The sequence below is a fragment of the Otolemur garnettii genome, unplaced genomic scaffold (genome assembly GCF_000181295.1).
Source record: "Otolemur garnettii isolate 467f Iridium unplaced genomic scaffold, OtoGar3 scaffold00093, whole genome shotgun sequence".
Classification (NCBI taxonomy): Eukaryota; Metazoa; Chordata; class Mammalia; order Primates; family Galagidae; genus Otolemur; species Otolemur garnettii.
The window spans coordinates 707,813-733,359 of NW_003852488.1; the positions used below are offsets into that span (position 1 = coordinate 707,813).

A 25,547-nucleotide genomic window follows, 5' to 3' on the forward strand; every position below is an offset into this window, starting at 1 on the left:
ATTGTTGTTTGGCGGGTCCGGGCTGGGGATTCGAACCCGCCACCTTAGGTGTACGTGGCTGGCGCCTTAGCCGGTTGAGCTATAGGCGCTGAGCCATGTTTTTCATTTTTTGTTTTCTATATAAACTGTATTTGTTTCCCATTATATTACCTTGAATTGAAATTAACAAATCCTGCTTTTAATTTCATGTCCAAAAAACTCTGAAACCTATGCTTCTTTACTGACAATAAAAGAAACAACTATAATTAGTGATAAAATTGTTTTTCCTTTTTATAAACACATTTCCAGGATCCCCAGAATTGGCTTCTTTTCTTTTCTTTTTAATGGAGGGCTAGAGTCTCATTCTCTAGAATGGCTAGAGTATAGTGGTGTCATCATAGTTCACCATGACCTTAAAGTCTTGAGCAATAGTGAAAGTGATCCTTGTGCCTCAGCCTTCTGAGGCATGAATTGGACTACAGGCAAATGCCATCATGCCCAGCTACTTTTTTTATTTTTAGTAGAGATGGTGTTTTTACTCTTACTCGGGCTGGTCTCTAACTTCAGAGCTCAAGCAATCATCCCTCCTCAGTCTCACAGAGTGTGAGGAATACAGGTGTAATTTGCTAGGATGGCCAGAATTAGTTTCTTAGTCATATATCAAGATTCTTATGGGTAACTGATACATGCTTTCAGGTACCTCTATCTTTTTCTGTGTTTTTTACTTTTTTTATTTTTACTGTTCTTTATTTTTTGAGACAGAATCTCACTCTGGATAGAGTGCTGTGATGTCATAGCTCACAGCAACCTCACAGTCTTTGACTCAAGTGATCCTCTTGTCTCAGGCTCCTAAGTAGCTAGAACTATAGGTGCCAGACATAATGCCCTGCTAGTTTTTCCGTATTTAGTGGAGAGGGGTCTCACTCTTGCTCAGTCTGGTCTCAAACTCCTAAGCTCAGATACTGAACTTGCCTCAGCCTCCCAAAGTGCTAGGATTACTAATGTGAGCTACTACCCCGGCCATTGTTTTTTGTTTTTTTTTTTTTAAACTTAAAGCTTTTATGATGCATTAAATATTTTTAAAAATAAACTTTATTGAAGTATAATTTACATACAACAAATTGACTTCTTTTAAGTTGTTCAGTTTGAGTTTTGACAAATATTGTATATACCTGTGTAACCAATAAATCATTGAAGATACAGAACATGTCTGTCACCCTAGAAAAGGTCGTTGTGTCCCCTTATAGTCAGCCCTTACTGTAGGCAAACAGTGATCTCCTTTCTGTCATGTTAGTTTACTCAGACCTATTTTTGCCTGGAGTATATCAGTATAGAACATTTACTATACTGCAAGACACCTGTTTCTAATTCTGATTCTGCTACTAACGAACATTTACATGCTATTGGGCCAGGAATTTATTCAGGTCTGCCATTTCCTCAAGAAATCCATTGAAGTAGGTGATGCTGTACATTTTCTTTCAACCTAAACAGTGCCAAAGTTATGTTTTATGAGTAAAAAAAAATTAAATTTGTATGGATTGTCCTGAATATCATAAAATTTACAGTTGACATATTTGTGGGCATATGTGAAAACAAATACAAGTGTGTATTATAGCTCTAAACTCTTTATAATTCTTATAAAGAGACATTATTTTCTTTTCAATTTATTCTTTGTGAATAAAGAATTCTTTGTGAATACTTTATTCTTTCACTAATAAGTTATATACATATTCTGTCCATTAGACTCTCTGCTTGCCTTTTTGAATGAAAATGGTGCATGAATATTAGTTGTCTAATTAATAATACTGTTGATGATTTCATTTATTATAAAAGAAGGAAGTTTGTTTCTTTAAAATACATTTATAACCAGAAATTTTTAATTTAAATAAGGCAATTTACTTAATTAGCAAAGTAATGAGATGTTGGTGATGAATTAATTGTATGATTCTTTTTTATTTTAGTTGAGTTGTATTCCTGGGCCTTGTCCAACATCAGATGATTTGAAATATACAATGACTCGTTTAGCAGTAGATGGAGCTGATATTTACATTGTTGAACATGGTTGTGCTACAAATATAAAGGTAAGTTTTGCTTTTGTTCCCCTCTAGGCCAATGTAGTTCTTTTTCCTTTTTACTGAAGCAAATCTCCATTTCTTATGATATGACACACTTATGATATATCTCATAGAGTACCCCAAATTTTATAAGATAGTTTTCTATTTTTTACTCATCCATGTTATCTTCCAGTACTACATTTATTAAGGCATACTTTCACCACTTTTTTACACTGACTCAATTATTAAAACATTGCTTTATGTCATGGATATAAACTGGTAGATTGCTTTTATGGCTGGGATATAAACCGGTAGTGGTTTCAAAAGATTTGTTCAGTTTTAAATGTCTTTAGGTTTTGTACATTAAATTTCCTTCCTGTCTCCTGAAAACATTTGTTACTCTGTTTTATGGGTTTCAGTTTAAAATCAAGGCTTGTGAAGTTTCTGTGATTTCATTGCTTTGGGGTTTTTTTTGGACTTATGTACTTTTTCCTTTTTTTTTTTTTATTCTGTTGGTACATTTAACTTTTCTATTTTCCCTTTTTTCTTTACCATTTTCCATTTGTGCTTTTTTTGATTTCTTTTTTCTTTCATTTCTTCTCTTTTTCTGCCTATGTTTTACTCTATTTGAAATGACCACCTATTCTGTAGTTTAAGCTAAGCTATTTCAAAATACAGAAATTACAGTTTTATTTTGTTTTCTTCATTTGACTTTAGATGGGAGCAATTCGGGTTGCAGACTGTAATCTCCATAATCAATCAGTTGGGGAAGGAATAAGTGCTGCAATTCAGGATTTTCAAGTGAGACAGTACATTGAACAATTAAATAATTGCAGAGTTGGACTTCAGCCTGCAGTGCTGCGAAGGGCCTATTGGCTTGAAGCTGGGTCAGCCAATTTAGGACTTATTACCGTTGATGTTGCTTTGGCTGCTGATCATCATTCTAAAAACGAGGCACAAAGACATTTCTTAGAAACTCATGATACTAGAACTAAAAGGTAAGTGAAAATTTTCAGAATGGCAGTAGTTTTAGGTTCAGATGAAAATTGCTAGATAATTAGAGAGGAAATTCTGTAGGAATGAAATAAGAACATTTTAAATAAAGACCTAATATGATTGTGCTGCCATACCTCAATGAATACATAAGGGATCTGTTATTTAATTGAACATACCAGATACCTTATCTTTGGTGGTGGTCTGGTTGCTACAAATAACTGTTTTTCTAAGTCCATGCTGTATATCTCAACAGTGAAACGCCTTTGATTTGTCCGCAAATAACATTTTGTAAAGCAGTACATTATCTCTCTTTTGTTCCCCTGGCCCTCTCCTTCTAATTCATCATTCCTAGAAACCACCATTCTGTCATTATGTACTGTAAAAAACTCTTTTATGGACCTTTCACACTATAGGGAAGATTGTGTGTCTGTTTTCATTAGTCTTTAAGAAATGATTTTATCTTTTAAAGAGTTGCCAGAGCCTCCTGCTGAGTCACTTCTTTTTTAAATAATTGTATAACATTTTCCATCTCTATCTCCCCCATTATATAGTTGATATATGCTTATTCTGACTGGCTCACTCCTGTAATCTCAGCACTCTGAGAGACTGAGACAGGCGGATCGCTTGAGCTTAGGAGTTCAGGACCAGCCTGAGCAAGAGTGAGATCCCATCTCTACTAAAAATAGAAAAAATTAGTCAGGCATTGTTTTGGATGCCTGTAGTCTTAGCTACTTAAGAGCCTGAGGCAAGAAGATCACTTGAGTCCAAGGGTTTGAGGTTGCTGTGAACTATGATGTCACAGAACTCTATTCTACCCAGGGCAACAGATACCCAGAATCTGTCTCAAAAAAATAAATAAATAAATATATATATATATATATATATATATATGAAAAATACCAGACCTCAGACTATGCTATAAATCGATAGTGATCAAAACAACATGGTTCTGGCACAAAACCAGGGAGGTAGATGTCTGAAGTCTGGTAGCGTGATTTCTCCTGCTTTGTTTTTATTTCTGAGTAATGTCCTGGCTATTTGAGGTTTTCTCTGATTCCATATAAAATGAAGTATTATTTTTTCAAGATCTTTAAAGTATGACAGTGGAGCTTTAATAGGAATTGCATTAAAATTATATATTGCTTTGGGTAGTATGGACATTTTCACAATGTTGATTCTTCCCAGCCATGAGCGTGGTATGTTTTTCCATTTGTAAGCATTTTCAGCTATTTATTTTCTTAGAGTTTCAGAGTTGTCTTTATAGAGATCTTTCACGTCTTTTGTTAGGTAAACTCCTAAATATTTCATCTTCTTTGGCACTACTGTGAACGGAATAGAGTCCTTGACTTTTTTCAGCTTGACTGTTGTTGGTATAAAAGGCTACCGATTTATGAGTGTTCATTTTGTAACCTGAGACGCATAACTATTTTGTTTGTCTGTGAGGTCCTAAAAATTCAAGGAGATAATATATATATAAATGCTTAGAAAAATGGCCTATAAATACCTTATTATTTAAGGTAAAAAGAAGACAATAAAGATATATCTCATAGATTTCTATTCTATAATATTTTTTAGGAAAGAAGAGTTAATAAACGATGACAGATTTTTGAGTCACCTATACAGACCCCCAAGGAAGTTTACATGCATTCTTAATACTTCATTTGTAGTCCTTATTATAAGAGAATAGAACTGCATAAGTTGTTTTTCTTTAAAATATGGAATTGTCTACTGTGTTAGTCTTATTGAGAAATAATTTCTTACTTACCCCATATATATTTTTATTTATTTATTTATTTGCTGTATTAAATTTGGAATGTGAAATAGGCCCTGAAGTTTGAACTGTAATGAGTTATCTATTAAGCATAAATCTATACTAACAATTTTGTTTATTTTTAGATTAATGTTTTAAAACTTTAATACATACTCTTTTTAAAGAGTGTATTACTCTTTTTAAGAGTATATTCTTTTGTTTTAAAACTTAGTTTAAATGTCTAATTTTTATATTTGCTCCTTTCTAACTCTTTGGTTTTTTAAATGTATGTTATATTTCTATCATCATTGTTCCTAGTTATTTCCATCTCATTTACTATGGTAATACTTTTTTTTTATTTCATAATGGTAAAATGATTAAAAAGACTTACTGATGTTTGTGTTGACTTTATCTCTTAAAAATATTAAAAATTAATTTACACTTAATTATTTGCCAAAAAGTTTTTCATTTCTTAGTGATTTTTTTTAAATGTTTATTTTTGTTTGTTTTGCTTTGGGTTCTATTTAGGTTGTGGTTTTTGTGGCCAGATGATACCCTGAAGAATAAGAGATGTAGAAACAAGTGTGGTTGTCTTGGTGGTTGCAGATTCTTTGGTGGCACATTAACTGGCCTAGATTTCTTCAAACTTGAAGAGTTGACACCTTCCAGTAGTTCTGCATTTTCAAGCACAAGTGCTGAGTCTGATATGTATTATGGACAGTCTCTGCTACATCCTGGAGAATGGATTATTACTAAAGAAATTCCCAAAATTATAGATGGTAATAAAATGTGTTGTTTTGTCACACGTGCTAATCATTTATTGTCCTTATCCTTACACGATTCTGAGAGAAGTTCAATGTTACTTTGTTCAACTCCATTAATTTTTTGTAATCTTCTAGGTGTGGTTTAGTATAATTCACCTTTGCTTTGCAGATAACTTAACTGAAGCTAGGTCAAACCAGTGCTTTTTTTCAGAGACACTCAGGGCAAAAGTAGAGGAAAGAGCTGGATGACATATGCTAAAGTCCTGTTGAAATGATTTTTCACTGAATAGTAATACAAAAGTGTACATGTTATTTTAAGGCCATTTTGCTTTAACAGTTTTGCTAGAATGAGAACAGATTATCCTATAAAAAGCAGCACATACCAAAACTTCTTGGCATTTAAAGGATAAGGATAGATACTAATAATTTTAACTGTATTTTTCTATAACTTTTTTACATTTTAATACTGTTCATTTTTAAAAGTTTACACTAGCATTTTCTCATTTAATGCCTGCATGAGGTAGATATTATCCCTGTTTTGTAGTGAGGCTCATCACTGAGACTCATCATTTGGACTGAGTTGCACAAAGTTACATAGCAAGTATGGCTGAGCAAAAATTATTATAGATTTGGGGATATTGAATTAGTGTCTCTTCTCCTGTACTACAGCTGCCACTAATTATAAAGACTACTTGATTTTCTCTCTTTCTTTTTTTTTTTTTAGAAACAGAGTCTCAGTTTATCACCCTCAGTAGATTGCTGGGGCGTCACAGCTCACAGCAACCTCTAGCTCTTGGACTTAGGTGATTCTCTTGCCTCAGCCTCCTGAGTAGCTGAGACTACAGGTGCCTGCCACAGTGCTTGGGTATTTTTTTGTTGCAATTTGTCTGGAGCCGAGTTTGAACCTGCCACCCTCGGTATATGGGGCCAGTGCCCATATAGCCACTCATGGAGCCCAGGTGCCACCCAAGACTACTTGATTTTCTAGTCTGTATATCAAAACTTAACTATTACTAACTCAAGGAAGAAAATCTACAGGAAACTTATAAATGGTATAAAAGGGGAAAATAGCAAATTCCCTTTCTAACATTGAACAAAGCAAAGCTAATTATAATTCTTCTAAAGTGTAATAGGTGATATCTGTACCTCTTGGTAATTCTGAAGTGAGTTGTAGTTGCTAAATTGTTATAAGTTTCTTGTCAGGGGATGATTGAAATTAGCACCTACAAATGTAGGTGAGTGTCTGATTGTTGAGTCTTTCAGAAACTGAATACAGAAATCCACAGTATCAGATAGAATCAAGAAGGGCATATTGATAGAATTAAGGATCTATTTGGAAGTGAACACTAAGTTCCTATAGTACGTACAGAAAAATTAAACCTATTTTTCTTTTACTTTTGTTGTTCCTATTTTACATTTATGGCACTAGAAGTAAAAGTATTATATTGTAAATTCTTAAGTCTTCTTACCCCTTGAATTTCATCTAGAACCACATTCTGTTCAGGGAAATTTTCGCTTGTACTATGAAATATCTAGTCTAGTAGATATTTTTTGGTCCTCTTCTTAGCAACTAAATAGATGGTCCCCCTTTTTTTTTTTGAGACAGAGTCTCACTTTGTTGTCCTTGGTAGAGTACCAAGGTGTCACAGCTCACAGCACCCTCAAACTCTTAGGCTTAAGCTATTCTCTTACCTTAGCCTCCCAAGTAGCTGGGACAGCAGGCACCTGCTACAATGCCTGGCTATTTTTTTGTTGCAGTTGTCATTGCCATTTAGCAGGGCTGGGTCGGGTTTGAACCTGCCAGCCCCACTGTATATGGCCAGCGCCCTAACCACTGAGCTACAGGCACTGAGCCAACCACTCCCTTCTCAAAGCACATTTTTCTCTTAAATTGATAGCACATTTCAAAATTTCTTCCCACGAGAATTTCTTGTCTATTCATCTTCTTAGTCTGCTGATTTCACTAGCAGGTTTTTCATTAACATAGGTAACATAGGAATGGCTGGAGGAGAGGAGGAAATGAGCAGAAATTATTTGTTGGATCTAGGCAGCAATAAGATGCTCCTTTTATCTTCCCCAGCCCTCCATGATTTTTATAACACATCACAGGGTTTTGTGTTTTTTTTTTTTTTTTTTATGAAACTTTGAAACAGTGGTGCTCTATTCTACCTATAAAGTCGTTATTTATTCTTCACAAAACCATTTATTGAGTACTCTCTGTGTTTGAGACATTATTCAAGGCATTGGAAGCACATCATTGCAAATGTGCTGAAAATAATATTATCCCTGTTCTCGCTGAACTTTTAGAACAAAAAGAGAAAAATGTTTAAAATAAGCAAATCTTAAAAAGATATGATGTCCTTTGTATTATATTTGAAGAGTTTCTATAAGTTTAGCAGTTGTCAAATAAAAGGTTAAAAAATGAAAAAAATGAAAAAATGAAGAAAATTCACTGTTCATGGGCTTTATGGCTATCTTTTGATAGCGTTTAACATATTGCTATGTGAAATGAGATAACTTTTGCTTTTTAAAGTGATTTTATTTGAAACAATTAAATTTTCATGTTTTTTGAGAAATTGCTTTTGAAATTTTTATATTCACTTACCCATCTTTTTATTTAGGTAATGTGAATGGCATGAAGAGGAAAGAATGGGAAAGCAAACCAGTGGGAGTAGAAGTAGAGAGAAAAACTCAGCACCTTAGTCTTCAAGTACCGTTACGATCTCATAGCTCATCCTCTTCCTCAGAAGAGAATAGTAGTTCTAGTGCTGCACAACCTCTATTGGCTGGTGAGAAAGAAAGTCCTTCTTCTGTTGCTGAGGACCATTTGGTTCAAAAAGAGTTCTTGCACAGTACAAAAAGAGATGATGGCCAAGTAAGGTCAGTATTTAGTTAGATTTAGAAACTTGATCATAGTATGATCATAATTGTTTAAAACTGAGGCAAGAAAAACTTCTTCCCTCTGTATCCCCCTCTTTAGAAAAATGTTTACTATACTTGAACATTTTTTAAAATATCCATTTACTATTGTCTTTCTGATCATAGAAGTAATACATATGTGTTTATCCTAAATATGAGAAGAACACAGAGAAGTATAATGAAAATAAATGTTCCTTGACATTCCACCACTCAGACTGAATCACTGTTAATGTTTGGATATTATCCTTCTAGTTGTTTTAGAGGATACTTTTTGTTCCTCCTCTTGGTACCTTAATAGTTGGCCACTCCTTTCTTAAAGCACATTTTTCTCTTGACTTGAGAGCCCTTTTCAGAATTTCCTCCCACCTTCTTGGCTATTCCTTTTCAGTGTCTATTGCCGTGCCTGCCTGCCTGCCTGGCTGACTGGCTGGCTGCCTGCCTGCCTTCCTTCCTTCCTTCCTTCCTTCCTCGCTCCCTCCCTCCCTCCCTCCCTCTTTCCTTCCCTCCCTTTTAGTGCTGCTACTTGTTGACTATTGTTGTCTCTTTTGACTCTGTTAACTTTTGTCCCTGCCAGTCTAGCTACCTTCTTGATATTTTATTTGATGTTTCGTGGAGATTTCAAACTTAATCCAGGGCCTTAATCCTGTCATTCTCAGATTCTTCTGCTTCTCTAAATGACACTACTACCTCAGTTATTAAAGTCAGAAATATTGGAGTTATTTATGACTTCTTCCTTTCCTTCAACCCTTCTCAAAGGCCCTTGGTACTTTTTCATAAGGCAAGCTTTTTAAGGATATGGTGGTGGGGAAAACCTCTTGACTGGGTATAATGGCTCATGTCTATAATCCTAGCACTTTGGCAAGCTGAGGTAGAGGATTGCTTGAGGCCAGGAGTTCAAGATCAGCCCAGGCCATATAACACAGATCCCATGTCCACAAAAAACTAAAAACAGAAAAAAGAAAAAATTGGCCTGGCCTAATGACATGTGCCTATAGCCCTACATATAGAAGACAGGCTAAGTAGGGTGAGCCGGGGGGATTGCTTGAGCACATGAGTTTGAGCTATGCTACTGCACTCTGGTGCAAGCTACAGAGCAAGACTCTGTCAGAAATAAACTCATAAATGCACCAGTTTCCATGGATTATACTCTGGGGCACAGGTCCTCAAACTTTTTAAACGGGGCCAGTTCACTGTCCCTCAGACTGTTGGAGGGCCAGACTGCGGGCCCCAGGACAAGTCAGCTGCTAAACAGGACAGGCAGTGGCAGCATTTATCCTGGCGGGCCGGATAAATGTCCTAGGTGAGCTACATGTGGCCCGCGAGCCGTAGTTTGAGGACACCTGCTCTGGGGTATAAGTATTTATGTGTTAAGCTGCCTCTGTTTTTTGTTTTTTTTTTTAAACTATATGGGGAACATGAACACATTATATGTACTACATTGAATGGCTTTTGTAAAATTTTGGATTTTCTTTTATTTATAAAATGAGTTAAAATTACTAAAAAGATTTTTATATGTACTTACATTTATTCTTAGGGTAAATAATTTGATGTATAGGAAATAGTAATAACTTTGCTTTTTGTTTTAGTGTTCCTACAGAAATTTCAGGAAACAGCCCTGTGTCTCCTAATACTCAGGATAAATCAGTAGGTCAGTCTCCTCTTAGATCTCCCTTGAAACGACAAGCCTCTGTCTGTTCTACTCGCCTTGGAAGTACCAAGAGTCTTACTGCTGCTTTCTATGGGGACAAGCAACCTGTGACAGTTGGAGTCCAGTTTAGTAGTGATGTCTCTCGTAGTGATGAGAATGTACTAGACTCACCAAAGCAGAGGAGAAGTTTTGGTTCATTCCCATATACACCATCAGCAGATTCTAATTCATTTCATCAATATCGATCAATGGATTCTAGCATGTCAATGGCTGACAGTGAAGCCTACTTTTCTGCAGCTGAGGAATTTGAGCCCATTAGCAGTGATGAAGGCCCTGGAACTTATCCCGGTAGAAAAAAGAAGAAAAAGCAAACCCAGCAGATTGACTATAGTAGGGGTTCCATTTATCACAGTGTAGAAGGACCACTTACTGGCCATGGAGAAAGCATTCAGGATTCCCGAACTCTGCCATTCAAAACTCATCCTTCCCAGGCTTCATTTGTTTCTGCATTGGGTGGAGAAGATGATGTTATAGAACATCTGTATATTGTAGAAAGTGAGAAGATAGGAGAGAGTGAACAGATTACTTCTCAACAACCTGTGATGAATTGTTATCAGACTTACCTTACTCAGTTCCAAGTAATTAATTGGTCAGTTAAGCATCCAACCAACAAAAGAACCTCTAAGTCCTCATTGCATCGTCCCCTGGATCTGGATACACCAACCAGTGAAGAAAGTTCATCATCATTTGAACAGCTTTCTGTTCCAACTTTTAAGGTATAAAGCAAATCATTAGCTTTCACTACTTTATTTATTTAGAAAAATAGACTTTTAATAAAATATTCTAAAAATTTCTCATTCATTTTAGCTAATTTTCTGAAAGATAGACTTTCTGAAGTCATAGTTATTATATATGACAGATCTCAGGGTTATTGATGAGTACTATAAATTCAAACATATTAATTGAGGAACTATTTAAGTTTCGATTGCCACAACATCCATATAATCTAACTAACGTTCTGTGGCTGCATTTTACTCTTAAGATTTTAAGATCAAGTCTCTGTGAATTCATATTTTCATTGTTTTAAAAATAAAATTTTGAAATTCTTCTTAGTGGTTCTTTCCTCTAATCTCTTAACTATGTCTATGCAAAGCCACTTTCACTCACTTGACATTTGAGTTCTTATAATTTAGCATGAATGTAGTTGTTGTGCATTCATAATGTATTCTGAAAATGGCTTTTCTATTTAAGCTAAAAACACCTCAAAATGAATTTAATGGTAATAGCAAATATGAAAACTCCTTATTTTAAATGATAAATTGTAAGAAAAAATTTATGTTGTTAAAGACAGAATTAAGCATATAAAGTCTTATGGAACTGACTAAGGAATCAGTCTAATATATACAGTCTAATATATACATGTGTGTGTATACAATACTTATTTGGAGTCTAAATGTTAATTTATTTAATCATTCTTAATTAAAATTCTAGACTATAATATTTTATATTTTAGGTTATCAAGCAGGGACTCACAGCTAATTCTTTGCTAGACAGAGGCATGCAACTTTCAGGATCAACTTCAAAGTAAGCAAAGATAACATACTTTTAACATTTAAAGTCAGTTTTTCTTTATTCTCAGATAGGTAGGGTTTATTCTTAGTAATAACCATTTTTTCCTTGAGTATGAACTTTATTTTAAGTATAAATTACCCAAAATAATTCAGTTCTTTTGTTTGTCATAGCTTTGGCTACTTTATTTAATAAGTAGTCAGTAGCATTTCTATTGAACATACTGTGCAAGCCATAACTTGGCATATCAAAATTCAGGACTAATAAGAATTCAGCATTATATATATTTTTTTATTTTAGAAAAGGTTGATTAAGTAAATATATCAAAAAATTTTATCATTTGATATATTAGCCATCTTTGATAAATTTACATTTTAGTACCTCTTTTGTCCTGTCTTTGAGATGTAAAATATAAAATCCAATTCCATGAAATTTTAGTGGAAATGAATGTAGGTGTTCACTCATCTTAAGAAGCTCCAACTTCTGTTCTTGTTTATAGTCTTTTTTAATGTATGCTTTGCTTGTTAAATTATGTAGTACACCATATACTCCACTGGATAAGAAACTCGTTGATAACACAGATGATGAAACATTAACAGAAGAGTGGACCCTGGATCAACCGGTCTCCCAGACAAAGACAACAGCCATAGTTGAAGTAAAAGGAACTGTTGATATTGTTCTGACACCCCTAGTTGCTGAAGCTTTAGACAGGTATTGATTTTGTCTAAAAATCTATTACTTTATAAAATAATAAATTGTATTTGATATAAGTTTATGTAATTGACATGTTCATAAAGATTGTTGATAATAGCTGTTTTGATTGAATAAAAATGAAAATATGTTTAAAGAGGCCAATGTTTCAATTCATTATCATGTTATTTTCTCAGCCTAAATAATTACAGTTATCTCTCTGTATCTACAGGAGATTGGTTCTGGGAACCCTAAACGTACCAAAATTTGCTGATGTTCAGTCCTGTAGTTGGCCCTGTGGAACTTGTGGATATAAATTTGGCCCTCCAGAGCTGTTGGCTCTATATCCCATGAGTATTGTTTTCTGAATAATGTATTTTTAATCTGCAATTGGTTGAATATGTGTATGTGCAACCCACAGATACAGAGGGCTGACTGTATATTACTGTATACTACAGTATAATAATTATATTGCAATAGATTTTTATTTTTCACTTTTGAGCTGATGAGCATAAAGTTATCAAATATTCAGGAACTACTTATTATGTTTCATATTCTCACTACTATCTAGTTAATGAAGGGAAAAAGGGAAAATAACAGAGGCTGTATCTTACAAGAAGCTTATAGTCTATCTAGGGAGACAAAATTAATATGAATAAAGATGAGAATGGAACATAACTGAAGTTGTATGGAAAACACAGAGTGCTGAAGGAGTTGAGAAAAGAAAGGGTTTAGTGGGGACAAATTTTCATGAAAGTCTCCCTTTTACTGCAACAGTATATAGTTTTCTATGATAACTTATTGTCAAAATGCTTAAGAGATGTCATACAAATGAAGAATATAGGAAATCATCTTTAGGAGATTGTAAAAGAAAAGACCATTGCCCAATGTGAAACACTTGATCTTGTGGTGGGGATTGTATAATTTTTAAACTGTGGCTTAGAAATTCTCACATCGTTGTTGAAGAATTGGCATGTGTATTCAGATGCTACTAAATTCACTGATATGTTTAGATAAACTAGGTCATAGGATTAGTGATATTCAAATTTTTCATTTACTATTTTCCCCCCTCAGGTATATTGAAGCAATGGTACATTGTGCAAGTACCCGACATCCAGCTGCAATTGTAGATGATCTTCATGCCAAGGTCCTTAGGGAAGCAGTCCAAAATAGCAAGACTACCTTCTCAGAAAACGTAAGAACTATTTTTATTCCATGGACATAGAAAATTTAGTATCATCATGTGTACAGACTATACAAAGTTGAAAAAACTTAAGTGTATTAAAAATTTAGTTTGCTGATGGCCCCTGTGGCTCAAAGGAGTTAGGAGTGCTGGCCCCATATGTTGGAGGTGGTGGGTTCAAACCCAGCCCCTGCCAAAAAAAAGAAATTTAGTTTGCAAATTAAATCAGACTTGGCTTCATTTAAGATAGCATATATAAGTAGAGTATGGATTGAAAAATAATACAAATATTTATTTTTCAAAAAAGCTTTATTTCTTTATTTCAAAAGTAGCTTAGGTTGAAGTCTTTTATAAAGAGCTTTGGCCCTTAGTGAATGAACAGTTTTTAGGACTAGTATTTTGCTTTTCTAAGAAAGCAAAGCTGTTTATTTTTTATTTTCTTCTGTGATTAGTTGGTTTTTCTTTTAATATAATTTTTGAGAATATTCTTATTCACTTTAATGACTTAAATCACTACCCTTACTATTCTACTTATGCTGTGGTTCTAGCTATGAAGCCAGCTGCTTTGTAGTCATTTCCTTGTCCTCTTCTAGTGATTTTCCATTTGGCTTTCAAATTTATTTAGATTGTATTTGTACTATGTAGGTCAGCAAAGAAGTGAAAGTGAGGCTGATTATATTTCATGAACCAATTATTTAGTATATATATTACCATTTCATGTGATACATAGTTAGGATATTTGAGATTAAAAAAAAATTCAAAAATATTCCCACCCAAAGGGGTGGAGCAAGATGGCAGACCAGAAGGATCATTCAGCTAAGCTCTCCTAGAAGACTGGGGAAAAAGAACCCAGCCATACCTGGCATGGGACATTACCCACTTGTAGCTCAGGGAGCACAGTGATGTGGTGAGCTAGATACAGCATATGATCCAGAGTGGTGGAAATCTGATAAATTAGGTAAGTGATTGCAACTGGCTGGGATCACCTGGCCTCCCACAGAGATCTGGGATGGGAGAAGCCTTTCTGGAGTTTTCAGTTGGTGAGGGAAGCTATGCATAGAGTGGAAAGCTTGGAAGAGTGGGCAGGCTCAAATAGTACATAGCAACCAGATTTGAACGCTGGTTGGAGTGGTTTTGCCAACAGTTTGGTGGCTGACGAGGCAAGTCTGCCATTATGGGAAGGTTGTGAGGAAGCAGGGGCCTAAACCCTGGCCATCTTAATTCTGCTCGCTGGAATGATAACTCCACTCTTGAGACATACTGAGGGACTCCTGCACCCCACAGGAACTGGAGTCAGAGGAACTATGAGACCTAACCCTGAAGGATTCTTGTGAGCTTGAAGATACCAACCTGGCAGGGTCTGAATGCTGTAGAAAGAATCAGGTGATCACCGAAAGCAGCTAAGTTTGGATTAAGGTTCATAGAGATTCCTGGCTGTGCTCTTTATCTCCTAAAAAAAACTACAGTGCCAATATGTTGCAGTATGTCCCACAATGCCAGCAACATATTGCAACATATTGTCATCAAGAGCAAGACTTCCATTTATTTTGCTTTGCACAATCTGGGGCCACTTCAAGACCTAAGTTCTGACACAAGGTAATTTGAAGCAAAGGAGACAGCGAGAAGGAAAAAGGAGGACAAGAAGGTGAACAAGAACATATGAGGAGGAACCAACAAAAAAATTGGGGCAACATGAAAAACCAAAACAGAGGAACTCCCCCAAGGGACCATGAGATAGCTACTGCAAAAGACTCCACCTATAAAGAGTTAATGGATTGGGCGGTGCCTGTGGCTCAAAGGAGTGGGGCACTGACCCCGTATGCTGGAGGTGGCAGGTTCAAACCCAGCCCTGGCCAAAAAAAGAAAAAAAAAGTTGGTTTTTTGAAAAAATAAATAAAATCGATAAACCTTTGGGCAGAATAACTAGAAACAGAAAAGTAAAATCTCTAATAACGTCAATCAGAAATGATAAGGGGGCAATAACAGCAGATGCCTGAGAAATACAAGAGATCATCTCTAAGTATTACAAGAAACTCTATGCCCAGAAATCTGACATTGTGCAGGAAACAGATCAGTACTTGGAATCACACCCACTCCCTAGACTTAATTAAGAAGAAAGAGATATTTTGAACACACTGATTTCAAGAACTGAGATCGAAGAAACAATAAAAAATCTCCCAACAAAAAAATGCCGTGGTCCAAAATGGCTTCTCACCAGAATTCTTTCAAACCTTCAAAGAAGAGCTTATACCAACACTGCAGAAATTATTTCAAAAAGTTGAGAAGAAAAGAATCTTCTGCAACATGTTCTACAAAGAGACCATCACCCTGCTACCAAAACCATGAAACGACCTAACTAAAAAGGAGCATTTCAGACCAATTTCACTAATGAATATAGATGCAAAAATTCTCAATTAAAGTCAATAGATTCCAGCTATACATTAAAAAAATCATTCATCACAATCAAGTTGGTTTCCTCCCAGGGATGGAAGGCTGGTTTAACATATGCAAGTCTATAAACATGATTCAACATATCAACAGAAGCAAAAACAAAGACCATATGATTCTCTCAATAGATGCAGAAAAAGCATTTGATAAAATTCAGCATCCTTTTCTAATTAGAACTTTGAAGAACATGGGCATATGTGGCACATTTCTTAATCTGATTGAAGCCATCTATGACAAACCCATGGCTAATGTTACACTGAATGGACTAAAACTGAAAACTTTTCCACTTAGAACTAGAACCAGACAAGGTTGTCCTGTTGCCACTACTATTTAGCATAGTGCTGGAAGTTCTAACCAATACAATAAGGCAAGAGAAGGAAATAAAGGACATGCAGATGGGTGCAGAGGAGGTCAAATTCTCACTCTTTGCTGATGATATGATGTTATCAAAGACTCAACCACAACACTCCTAGAAGTGATCAAAAAATACAACAATGTCTCAGGATATAAAATCAATGTCCACAAATCAGTAGCATTTGTACATGCCAATAACAATAAGCTAATACAGCGATTAGCAGTCAAGGCACAATTCCCTTCACAGTAGCCTCAAAGAAAATGAAATACCTAGAAATATACAAGAAAAGACCTGAAGGACCTCTACAAAGAAAATTACAAAAACCTAAGAAAAAAAAATAGCAGAGGATATTAACAAATGGAAGAACATATCATGCTCATGTCTGGGAAGAATCAACATTGTGAAAATGTCTACACTACTTAAAGGAATCTACAGATTCAATGTAATCCCCACTAAAATACCATCATCATACTTTCAAGAATTGGAAAAAAATAATTCTTCATTTTGTATTGAACCAGAAGAAACCCCATATGGCCAAGGCAATTCTTAGTAATAAAAACAAGTATTACCCTACCAGACTTTCAGCTATACTACAAGGCCATAGTGATCAAAATAGCATGGTATTGGCACAAAAACAGAGACATTGACATTTGGAACCGAATAGAAAACCATGAGAGGAAATTAACCTCTTATAGCCACTTGATCTTTAATTAACCAAATAAGAACATACACTGGGGAAAAGAATCCCTATTTAATAAATGATGTTGGGAGAACTGGATAACCACGTGTGAAACTAAAACTGGACCTGCACCTCTCATCACTTACAAAAATTGATTCAAGATGGATAAAAGATTTAAATCTAAGGCACAAAACAATAAAAATCCTCAAGAAAGTGTGGGGAAAACACTTGTAGATATCAACCTGAGGAACAATTTTATGAAGAAAATGATTTTTTGAAGGAGACTTCTGTGGCAATTGTAACAACAACAAAAATAAACAAATGGAACTTAATTAAACTGAAAAGCTTCCATACAGCTAAGAAGACAACAACCAAAGCAAATAGAGAACCTTCAAAATGAGAAAAGATATTTGCATATTATGAATAGAACAAAAGCTTGATAACTAGGATCTATAGAGAATTCAAAATAATCAACAAAAAACGACCCAACTATCCTATATGTCACTGGGCAAGAAACATGAATAGAAAAGAAGCCAGACAGATGGCTAAGAAACATATGAAAATATGCTCATTGTCTCTATTTGAGAAATGGAAATCAAAACAACCCTGAGATAACATCTAACCCCAGCAAGAATGGCCCACATCACAAAATCTCAAAACTGCAGATGCTGGATATGGAGAAAAGGGAACACTTTTACACTGCTGGTGGGACTGCAAAATAAAACAATCTTTTTGAAAGGAAGTATGGAGAACCCTCAGAACTCAAATGAGACCTCCCATTTGATCCTGCAATCCCATCACTGGGCATCTACCCAGAAGAAAAAAAATTGCTTTTACTATAAGGACACTTTCACTAGACTGTTTATAGCAACTCAATTTACAATTGCCAAAATGTGGAAACAGCCTAAATGCCCACCACCCCAGGAATAAATTAACAAACTGGTGTATGTATACCATGGAATACTATTCAACCACTAAGAAAGATGGAGACTTTACATCTTTTGTATTGACCTGGATGTAAGTGGAACACATTCTTCTTAGTAAAGCATCACAAGAATGGAGAAGCAAAAAGCCATTGTACTCAATTCTTAACATGAAGGCAGTAGATGAACTCATACACGGGCAGGGGTGGGGGGGCGGGTAGGGGAATTAGCAACTGGGGAATGGAGAGGAGGGAGAGGACGGGAAAGTCAGGGTATATGGCACATCTCTTGGAGGAGGGACAAAATCACAAGAGGGACTTTTAACAAATACAATCAGTGTAACCTAATTCTTTGTATGCTCAATGGATCCCAAACTAAAAAATAAATAATTAAAAAAAAACACCCCAAAATATTCCCAGCCAGTATGGAGCCAATATCAGAGACCAAGTCTGTCTTTAAGTCATTAGAGCTTAGTGATCCTAAAAATTGCCTATAATTACTGTTACCATTTTTTCTGTCTCTCTATAGGCTGATTTTACTTTAGTATATGTAGTATATTACTTCTCTCATTTCTGAAGCCACCAGTGTTTTTCCAGGCTTTTCTAAGGTTTAGACTTTAAGATGGGTTATTTAAACCAAGTAGCAGCTGGCACGTAGATGAGCATAGAGGAGCAGAGCAAGTAAGCAAGTTGCTGTGTGGATGCATGGAAATTATGAAAGGTCTGTGAAATAATTCCACTTTTAATCTTTTTAGTTATCCTCCAAACAAGATGTTCGAGGCACAAAAACTGAGCACCCTGTTATAGGAACAACTAAACAAGGACAAGCACAGACTAATCTTATAATGAAGCAAGATAATGTAACAATTAAAGGTCTTCAGACTAATGTTAGCATACCAAAGGTAACAACGTAGTTTTTAAAACATTTTTCCTGAAGGAGGAGAGTATTTTGATGGTCTTTTATCCTTTACATGTACCAAAGTAAATGGTGATAGAACAGTGTATAATATAAAAAAATAAGGCATTTTATTCCTCTGGTGATCTAATGTGAGTTGATGTGATATAATTTGTTTAAGCAGAATATTAGGTAATGGTTAGTAAAATGTCCCACATTCATCTAATAAAAATTTAGCTGTAATTATTTTATGAGTCTATATTTATAAACTTTGTTTTTGGGTGGCGCCTGTGGCTCAAAGGAGTAGAGCGCTGGCCCCATATACTGGAGGTGGCAGGTTCAAACCCGGCCCTGGCCAAAAATTGCAAAAAATAAATAAATAAATAAATAAACTTTGTTTTCATCATTGTCAGGTTTATAAATATGTTACCTTAATGGTAGTTTTTCATTACTTTGTATATTTTATGTTTAAGTGATTTATTTTTACTTTTCAGTTCTGAAATTTGTGACTTTTTTTATGTTAGGTAAACTTATGTTTGTTACAAGCCTCAGTGGAAGAATCTCCCACGACAGCTCCTAGTAGAAGTGTGACTCATGTTTCCCTAGTGGCATTGTGTTTTGACAGGATTGCTACACAAGTTCGTATGAACAGGTAAGAAAGATATTATTTTGAGCCATGATTATCTTGCTGGATATAAAAATGAGAATTTTTTTTTTTTGAGACAGAGCCTCAAGCTGTCACCCTAGGTAGAGTGCTGTGGCATCACAGCTCACAGCAACCTCCAACTCCTGGCTTAAGCGATTCTCTTGCCTCAGCCTCCCAAGTAGCTGGGACTATAGGCTCCCATCACAACACCTGGCTTTTTTTTTTTGGTTGTAGTTGTCATTGTTGTTTGGCAGGCCCAGGCTGGATTCGAACCCGTCAACTCTGGTGTGTGTGGCTGTTGCCCTAGCCGCTTTGATCTATAGGCTCCGAGCCTAAAAATGAGAATTATAATGTTAAAGCAACTGAAGTCCGGAATTGCTGCAGCCATCTTGCTACCTGCTGAGGCTGTAGCTTCCCCATACAGAAGAAGGCCAGGGTGAAAGATTGATGAGAAAGTAGACCTGACCTGTTAGAAGAAGTTGACTTTAATGCTTGTGGCTAATAAATGCTTTTTATTGTTTAAGCAAGCTTGAATTGTTTTTTGTTTTTTTTTTTTAACTTTTAGCCAAAAGATCAGAGTATCATGCGTGGCCCGACCAGGAAATAAGTGATAAATTTGATCCCATTTGCTAGATCACATCATTATTTCTAATATGTCATTTTTTGGATAAATACTCACTGGAATCTGCCTTCTTTCCTCAGATCCTATTCATTAACCTCACTTTACAGATGAAAAATTGAGTATCACAGTTAAGTGACTTGTCCAAGGCAGCAGTCCTACTAAATAGCTTGAACCTTGTGTTTCTAATTCTGAAAGTAAAATCTTTTATCTAGTCTAAACTAAGCTGAAATGAAGAACAAAGGTGGAGTAAAATTCATTGCTAATTTCGAATGTCACAACAGAGTAATTAATTGCTGCCTTTATGCAGTAGTAAAATGCTCTTAGGTAAATGTTTTCACTAAACTATGTCATTTAATTTTTAACCATCCATTATGCTCTCTTTTTTCATAAAGGGGTGTTGTTGAAGAGACTTCAAACAATGCAGAACTTGGCAGAACATCAAATTTTGATAGGTATGTTCATGCCACTAAGATGCAGCCTCAGTCTTCTGGATCTCTCAGATCAAATGCTGGAGCAGAAAAAGGCAAAGAAATTGCTGCCAAATTAAACATTCATAGAGTTCATGGGCAACTTAGGGGCCTTGATACAACAGGTAGGATTCTACAACAGTTATATTTTTCTTTGGCATGTGTAAATGTTAGAGGACTTTGCAAAAGGGAACGTGATTTTTTCCTTTGTCTGTTGCTATAATTTGAGCATTTTGTAATAAAGAGAAAAATATTTCTCCATATATTCAACACATGACATTTACTTACTACATTCTGTGCAGAATGGAAGGTAAACTTTGGTAAGAAAGTAAGTAGTACAGCCTCAAATTAGGAACTACTTCTGTCTCCTATGTGCTTTCTTCATGTTATCTGCTTGCTCATTATAGAACAGAGGATAAACTTTATAGGCTTTATTTTTAAAAATTATTCTATTTGTAAAACTTTATTGAAAAGAACTAATTGCAAGATTAATCAAAATCAGAGAGCCTAGTCTGTAAAATAACATCAATAGCATCAATAAGAGTGGTGGACATTTCTCTGAAAGTCCCTAGTGAGTTAAAATAGAAACGTAGAGATGCCATACACCATTTCAATGTTTTTGACTCCATTTAGTACACTTTTGTCATTTAGTGGCTTAAATTGTCTTAGAACATCGTATGTCCAATCCAGAAAACACTAGGTTTGTTAACTGTTTTGGGGATGGTTCCTCTGCTAAAATTTTTATATGTGACAGGTGACCGATCCAGAATTAAATAGATAAATTCCTTGAATTTGCTCACTATATTTTATAGATTCTGAAGGTTTCATGATTTGGGCCTGCATTCTAGGTTGGTATAATTCTTTTGACTTTCTCAGTGCTTATTATATGATCCTATTTATGAGGCTGAAGACATCTGACAGAGATTTTCAAAAGACTTTTCATGAGTACCTGCAATCTACATTCCTAAAATTTGTGCAAAGTATAGTGATTTGAGTGAAGAAAAGACTTCTCAGCTCTATAGTTTACGCTGTGACAGCTTGTGCTTGGGTACAGACCATAAACAGTACCTTATATAATTTTGAAAGGTGTATCATCCAGAAAAAAATTTTATTGAAGACAGAACTGTGAATGAAATGTCCAAGGCGGACATTTGTATAAGAATGTGATAAAAAATGTAAACGTCTTTGCTTACATGTATATAAGGTAGCTATCAAAAGATACTTAATAAATACTATGATATTTCTTACCCTCTTGGGAAAGGGAAGTAGGTATCTGGATGTGGTGTTACAGACTTTTCATGATAAACTTTTTCATAATTTTTATACTTTCACCTATGTGAGCATATTGCATGAACAAGAAGTTTAAATAAAATTCAAGTTAAATTCTCACTTTGGCTAGGTACTCATGCTTATAATTCTAATACTTTGGGAAGCAGAGGCAGGAGAATCACTTGAGCCTGGGTGTTCAAGTCTGCAGTCAGCTATGATGACACTATTGTCCATCTAACCATTATCCTCTAACTTATGACAGAATCTCAAAAAAAGGGGGGGAGGGAAAAACATTCCTAATGCAATGCCTATATCAGAATGAATTCATGGGATTAGAGACAAATATAAAAAAATTAAATAATAAGAAAATCATAGGAAATGTAGGTAAATTATTTACTTTCTGAACAGGAAAGACTTTGTATTTGTGCAAAGAATGATATTTCTATGTGGTGTAATATTATATAGCTATTAAAATGATATCTTTGAAAAAATTATAATGACCTAAGGAAATCATCATGGTTTACTATAACATGAAAATGAAAACCAAGGCTAAGTTTGCAAAATGATCTCTAAAGTTCTTGAAAAGGCAATTTATTTCATTGCAAACAAGTTATCTCTGGGTGGTAAGTTTATAATTTTTTATATTCTTTTTTGGTTTTCTGTATTCATTATCTGTAATTAGAGAAAGAAATGAAAAGTGAGATAAAATAAGACTTCTTCCAAGCACTCAGGATGTTAATTTCCATGTTATATCTGTAAGCAATGGACTCATGACAATATCTATGATAAATATAGTTATATTAAATATGTTAGCATAAAGCAGTCTTTTAGTAAAGTTGTAATTTACCTAGAAAATAATGTTTTTCCTAAGGCTGGGTAATTAATTAAAATAGTCATTTATTTTATAAAATGATGAAAGTATTTAAAATTGCTGTGCCAAATTATTTATGAGCTTTTTAACTTCATATTTTTAGAATATCCTATAATCTTTCAGAAACAAATGCATACTGCCTTGGAGCAATTATTTGATAATTATGGAATCTTCTTTTCTCCCTCTTGGCAGCATTATTCTAAAAGTTGGTTCATTTGTTTATTTTATCTTTCTTTTTGACAGAGTACTAAGATACCGTTTTAACAGAACCAGTGTACTAAGTGTTTAAATTGTTTTCTTTTAATATAAACTTTTGTCTTTAAAAATGGCCATTTTGCTCTCTTTTAACAATAGACATTGGGACATGTGCTATCACTGCTATTCCTTTTGAGAAGTCCAAAGTTTTATTTACTCTTGAGGAGTTGGATGAATTTACTTTTGTGGATGAAACTGATCAGCAGTCTGTTCCAGATGTAACTCGCATAGGTCCTAGCCAAGAAAAATGGGGTTGGATAATGTTTGAATGTGGACTTGAAAATTTAACCATAAAAGGTAAGTATTTTTTGTTGAATTCTGCTTTAGTGGGGGACAAATTGGCCTGACATTGCTGAAATGTTTTGAAAATTGTGATTTTCAATAACCTGAATCAACATATTAAAGCAGAAAATATGATGTGTGGGGTTATTCATGAAGGGCCAGTGCCCATCCCCATTGCTTAAGTGGAGCTTTCCCTCCATTTTGTGATTTGAAACTAGGCAGAGCATGCAGACCAAACCTCAGTGCTTGAAAGAAATTATCTGTGAATCAGAAAAAATTCCCAAATAAATTATGAAGCCACTTTGTTTTGCGAAAATTTGCACCTTTGAACACAGGATCTTTGATTAGTAGAGCATTGTCATATAGAATGTAAGCATTGTAAATCCTTTACCAGTGAAAAATACTGACTTAGGATTACATTTGCTTTCTTTGTTACTGAGTAATATTTTAAATAGGAAGGTTGAATTAAGCCTAAGACTTTTCTTAGGTTTAGTCTTCAATAATATAGTGACTACTATACTACTATATGCCTATAATTGTTTACCTGATAATTCAGTCATATATCACCTGGTAGATAGGACCAAAGTCTTGAGAAAAAAGGTTTTTAAGAAAATTTTATAGGATATTGTAGAATATAGCAGTGAGGCACTTACCTACTATTGTTAATAAATTCCTTTATTTTCATAGGAGGAAGACAGTCTGGTGCTGTTTTATATAATAGTTTTGGAATGATGGGTAAAGCTAGTGTCACAGAAAGGGGTGGAGTGCTGACATCCAATAATTCTTCTGATTCTCCAACTGGCAGTGGCTATAATACTGATGTCTCTGATGATAATCTTCCATGTGACCGGACAAGCCCTTCTTCAGACTTGAATGGAAATTCAATTTCAGATGAACAAGTTGGTGAATTTCTAATAATAATAATTCTTTAGGAAAATAACATAGAATACTATATACCCAATTCACAATTAGTTTCTGGAATATATTTGCTTGTCTTTCCCTATTTTGGATTTATGATATCTTGTAACTTGGTTAAAGCATCTTGATGAATATACGAAAAGAATATAATTTCTGAAATATATCATAAATATATTTATATCCATCATAGTACTTAGCTCTATAACTTGCTCATATTAGGCACTTAGTAAATATTTGTTAAATTAATAAGTTAATAGAATTTAAGAAAAACACACCTTGTATGTTCAGAAGGATTTCAGAAGTCATTTTTTAAATAGTTTTGTTATTGGGAGTATTTTATGTAAGTTTTAAGTATTTTTGTCCATACCTGCTTATTCCAGTTGGAGTTCTGAATAATACCTTATATTCAATTTATTTTTAATTTTTGTTATGGTAGCATTTCATGGTAATGAGTATTGTAATGGTGATGACCAAAATATTCAAAATTCCGGATTACTGAAAGTTATGCTTCTGATTAGTGATATTGGGCAAGTTATTTACCTTCTCCTAAGTTTCTTCACTATAATAGAAGTAGGTAATAATATTGACCTTAATAGAGTTTTGAAGATTAAAACATACATATGAAAGGCTTGACTCATACCTAGCACAGAAAAAGAATGTAGTAAATGTTCTTAAACACACATGTATACATAGACTTCTGATCTTTGAAAATTATATCAACTACAGAGGAAAGAGAAAAGCCTCCAAAGAAACCACTTTTTAAATAAAAAGTACATCATGAGTATTCAATAATCTTGGGTATACTTGCCTTTGAACCCCAGGTTCCTAGGGATTTATTGATGTGTACATGAAGAGTTTAATCACAGTTTTATGGGAGGTCTTTTAAAATATTTGAGATGCTGGATTAGCACTTTAATTTCTGCCTACTAAAACAGTTGGCAGAAATTCAGGCATGTTCCTTGATCTCTCAGATCCTGCTCTCCATGCTGAAAGTCATCCTTGAATTAATTCTCTAACATTACTTCCTTTGGGTTCTCTGACCTTCTTTATTCATTTCCTTATGGAATTCTTTCTTCTTAAATGTGGATGCTCTCCCTAGGTACTGTTCTTATCTCCTCTTTTTGCTATTTGTGTACTTCCTGACATATTTCATTTCCTAGGTCAGTTCCCCAATTTAATGGCATTTCTCTTTCCCATTGGCTTTGCCTTTAGCACTCTTAAACTGAGCTCCAGAACTGTGTTTGAACTTTTAATCATTTAATCATTGTTTAAATGTGCCACAGGCAGCACAAATACAATCAATCTAAAGCCAAATGTATTATTACTTTGCTTGAACCTACACATGCTATTGTTACTGGTTATTGTC

The 25,547-nt window shown here is 34.7% G+C and overlaps 1 protein-coding gene across 5 annotated transcripts in view; it reads left to right on the forward strand.

The window, feature by feature from the left end:
- The window catches only part of KIAA1109 (KIAA1109 ortholog), a 245,993-nt gene that overhangs the window by 90,975 nt on the left and 129,471 nt on the right, over positions 1-25,547 (forward strand). For all 5 annotated transcript variants that reach the window (XM_023516561.1, XM_023516563.1, XM_023516564.1 and 2 more), the window contains 13 exons: positions 1,941-2,060; positions 2,751-3,031; positions 5,308-5,558; positions 8,165-8,423; positions 10,049-10,886; positions 11,624-11,694; positions 12,217-12,390; positions 13,444-13,564; positions 18,712-18,858; positions 19,376-19,503; positions 20,512-20,711; positions 23,081-23,278; positions 23,951-24,162. In XM_023516561.1, coding sequence (XP_023372329.1) covers positions 1,941-2,060; positions 2,751-3,031; positions 5,308-5,558; positions 8,165-8,423; positions 10,049-10,886; positions 11,624-11,694; positions 12,217-12,390; positions 13,444-13,564; positions 18,712-18,858; positions 19,376-19,503; positions 20,512-20,711; positions 23,081-23,278; positions 23,951-24,162 — 3,000 coding nt within the window. The remainder of the gene's footprint in view (positions 1-1,940; positions 2,061-2,750; positions 3,032-5,307; positions 5,559-8,164; positions 8,424-10,048; positions 10,887-11,623; positions 11,695-12,216; positions 12,391-13,443; positions 13,565-18,711; positions 18,859-19,375; positions 19,504-20,511; positions 20,712-23,080; positions 23,279-23,950; positions 24,163-25,547) is intronic.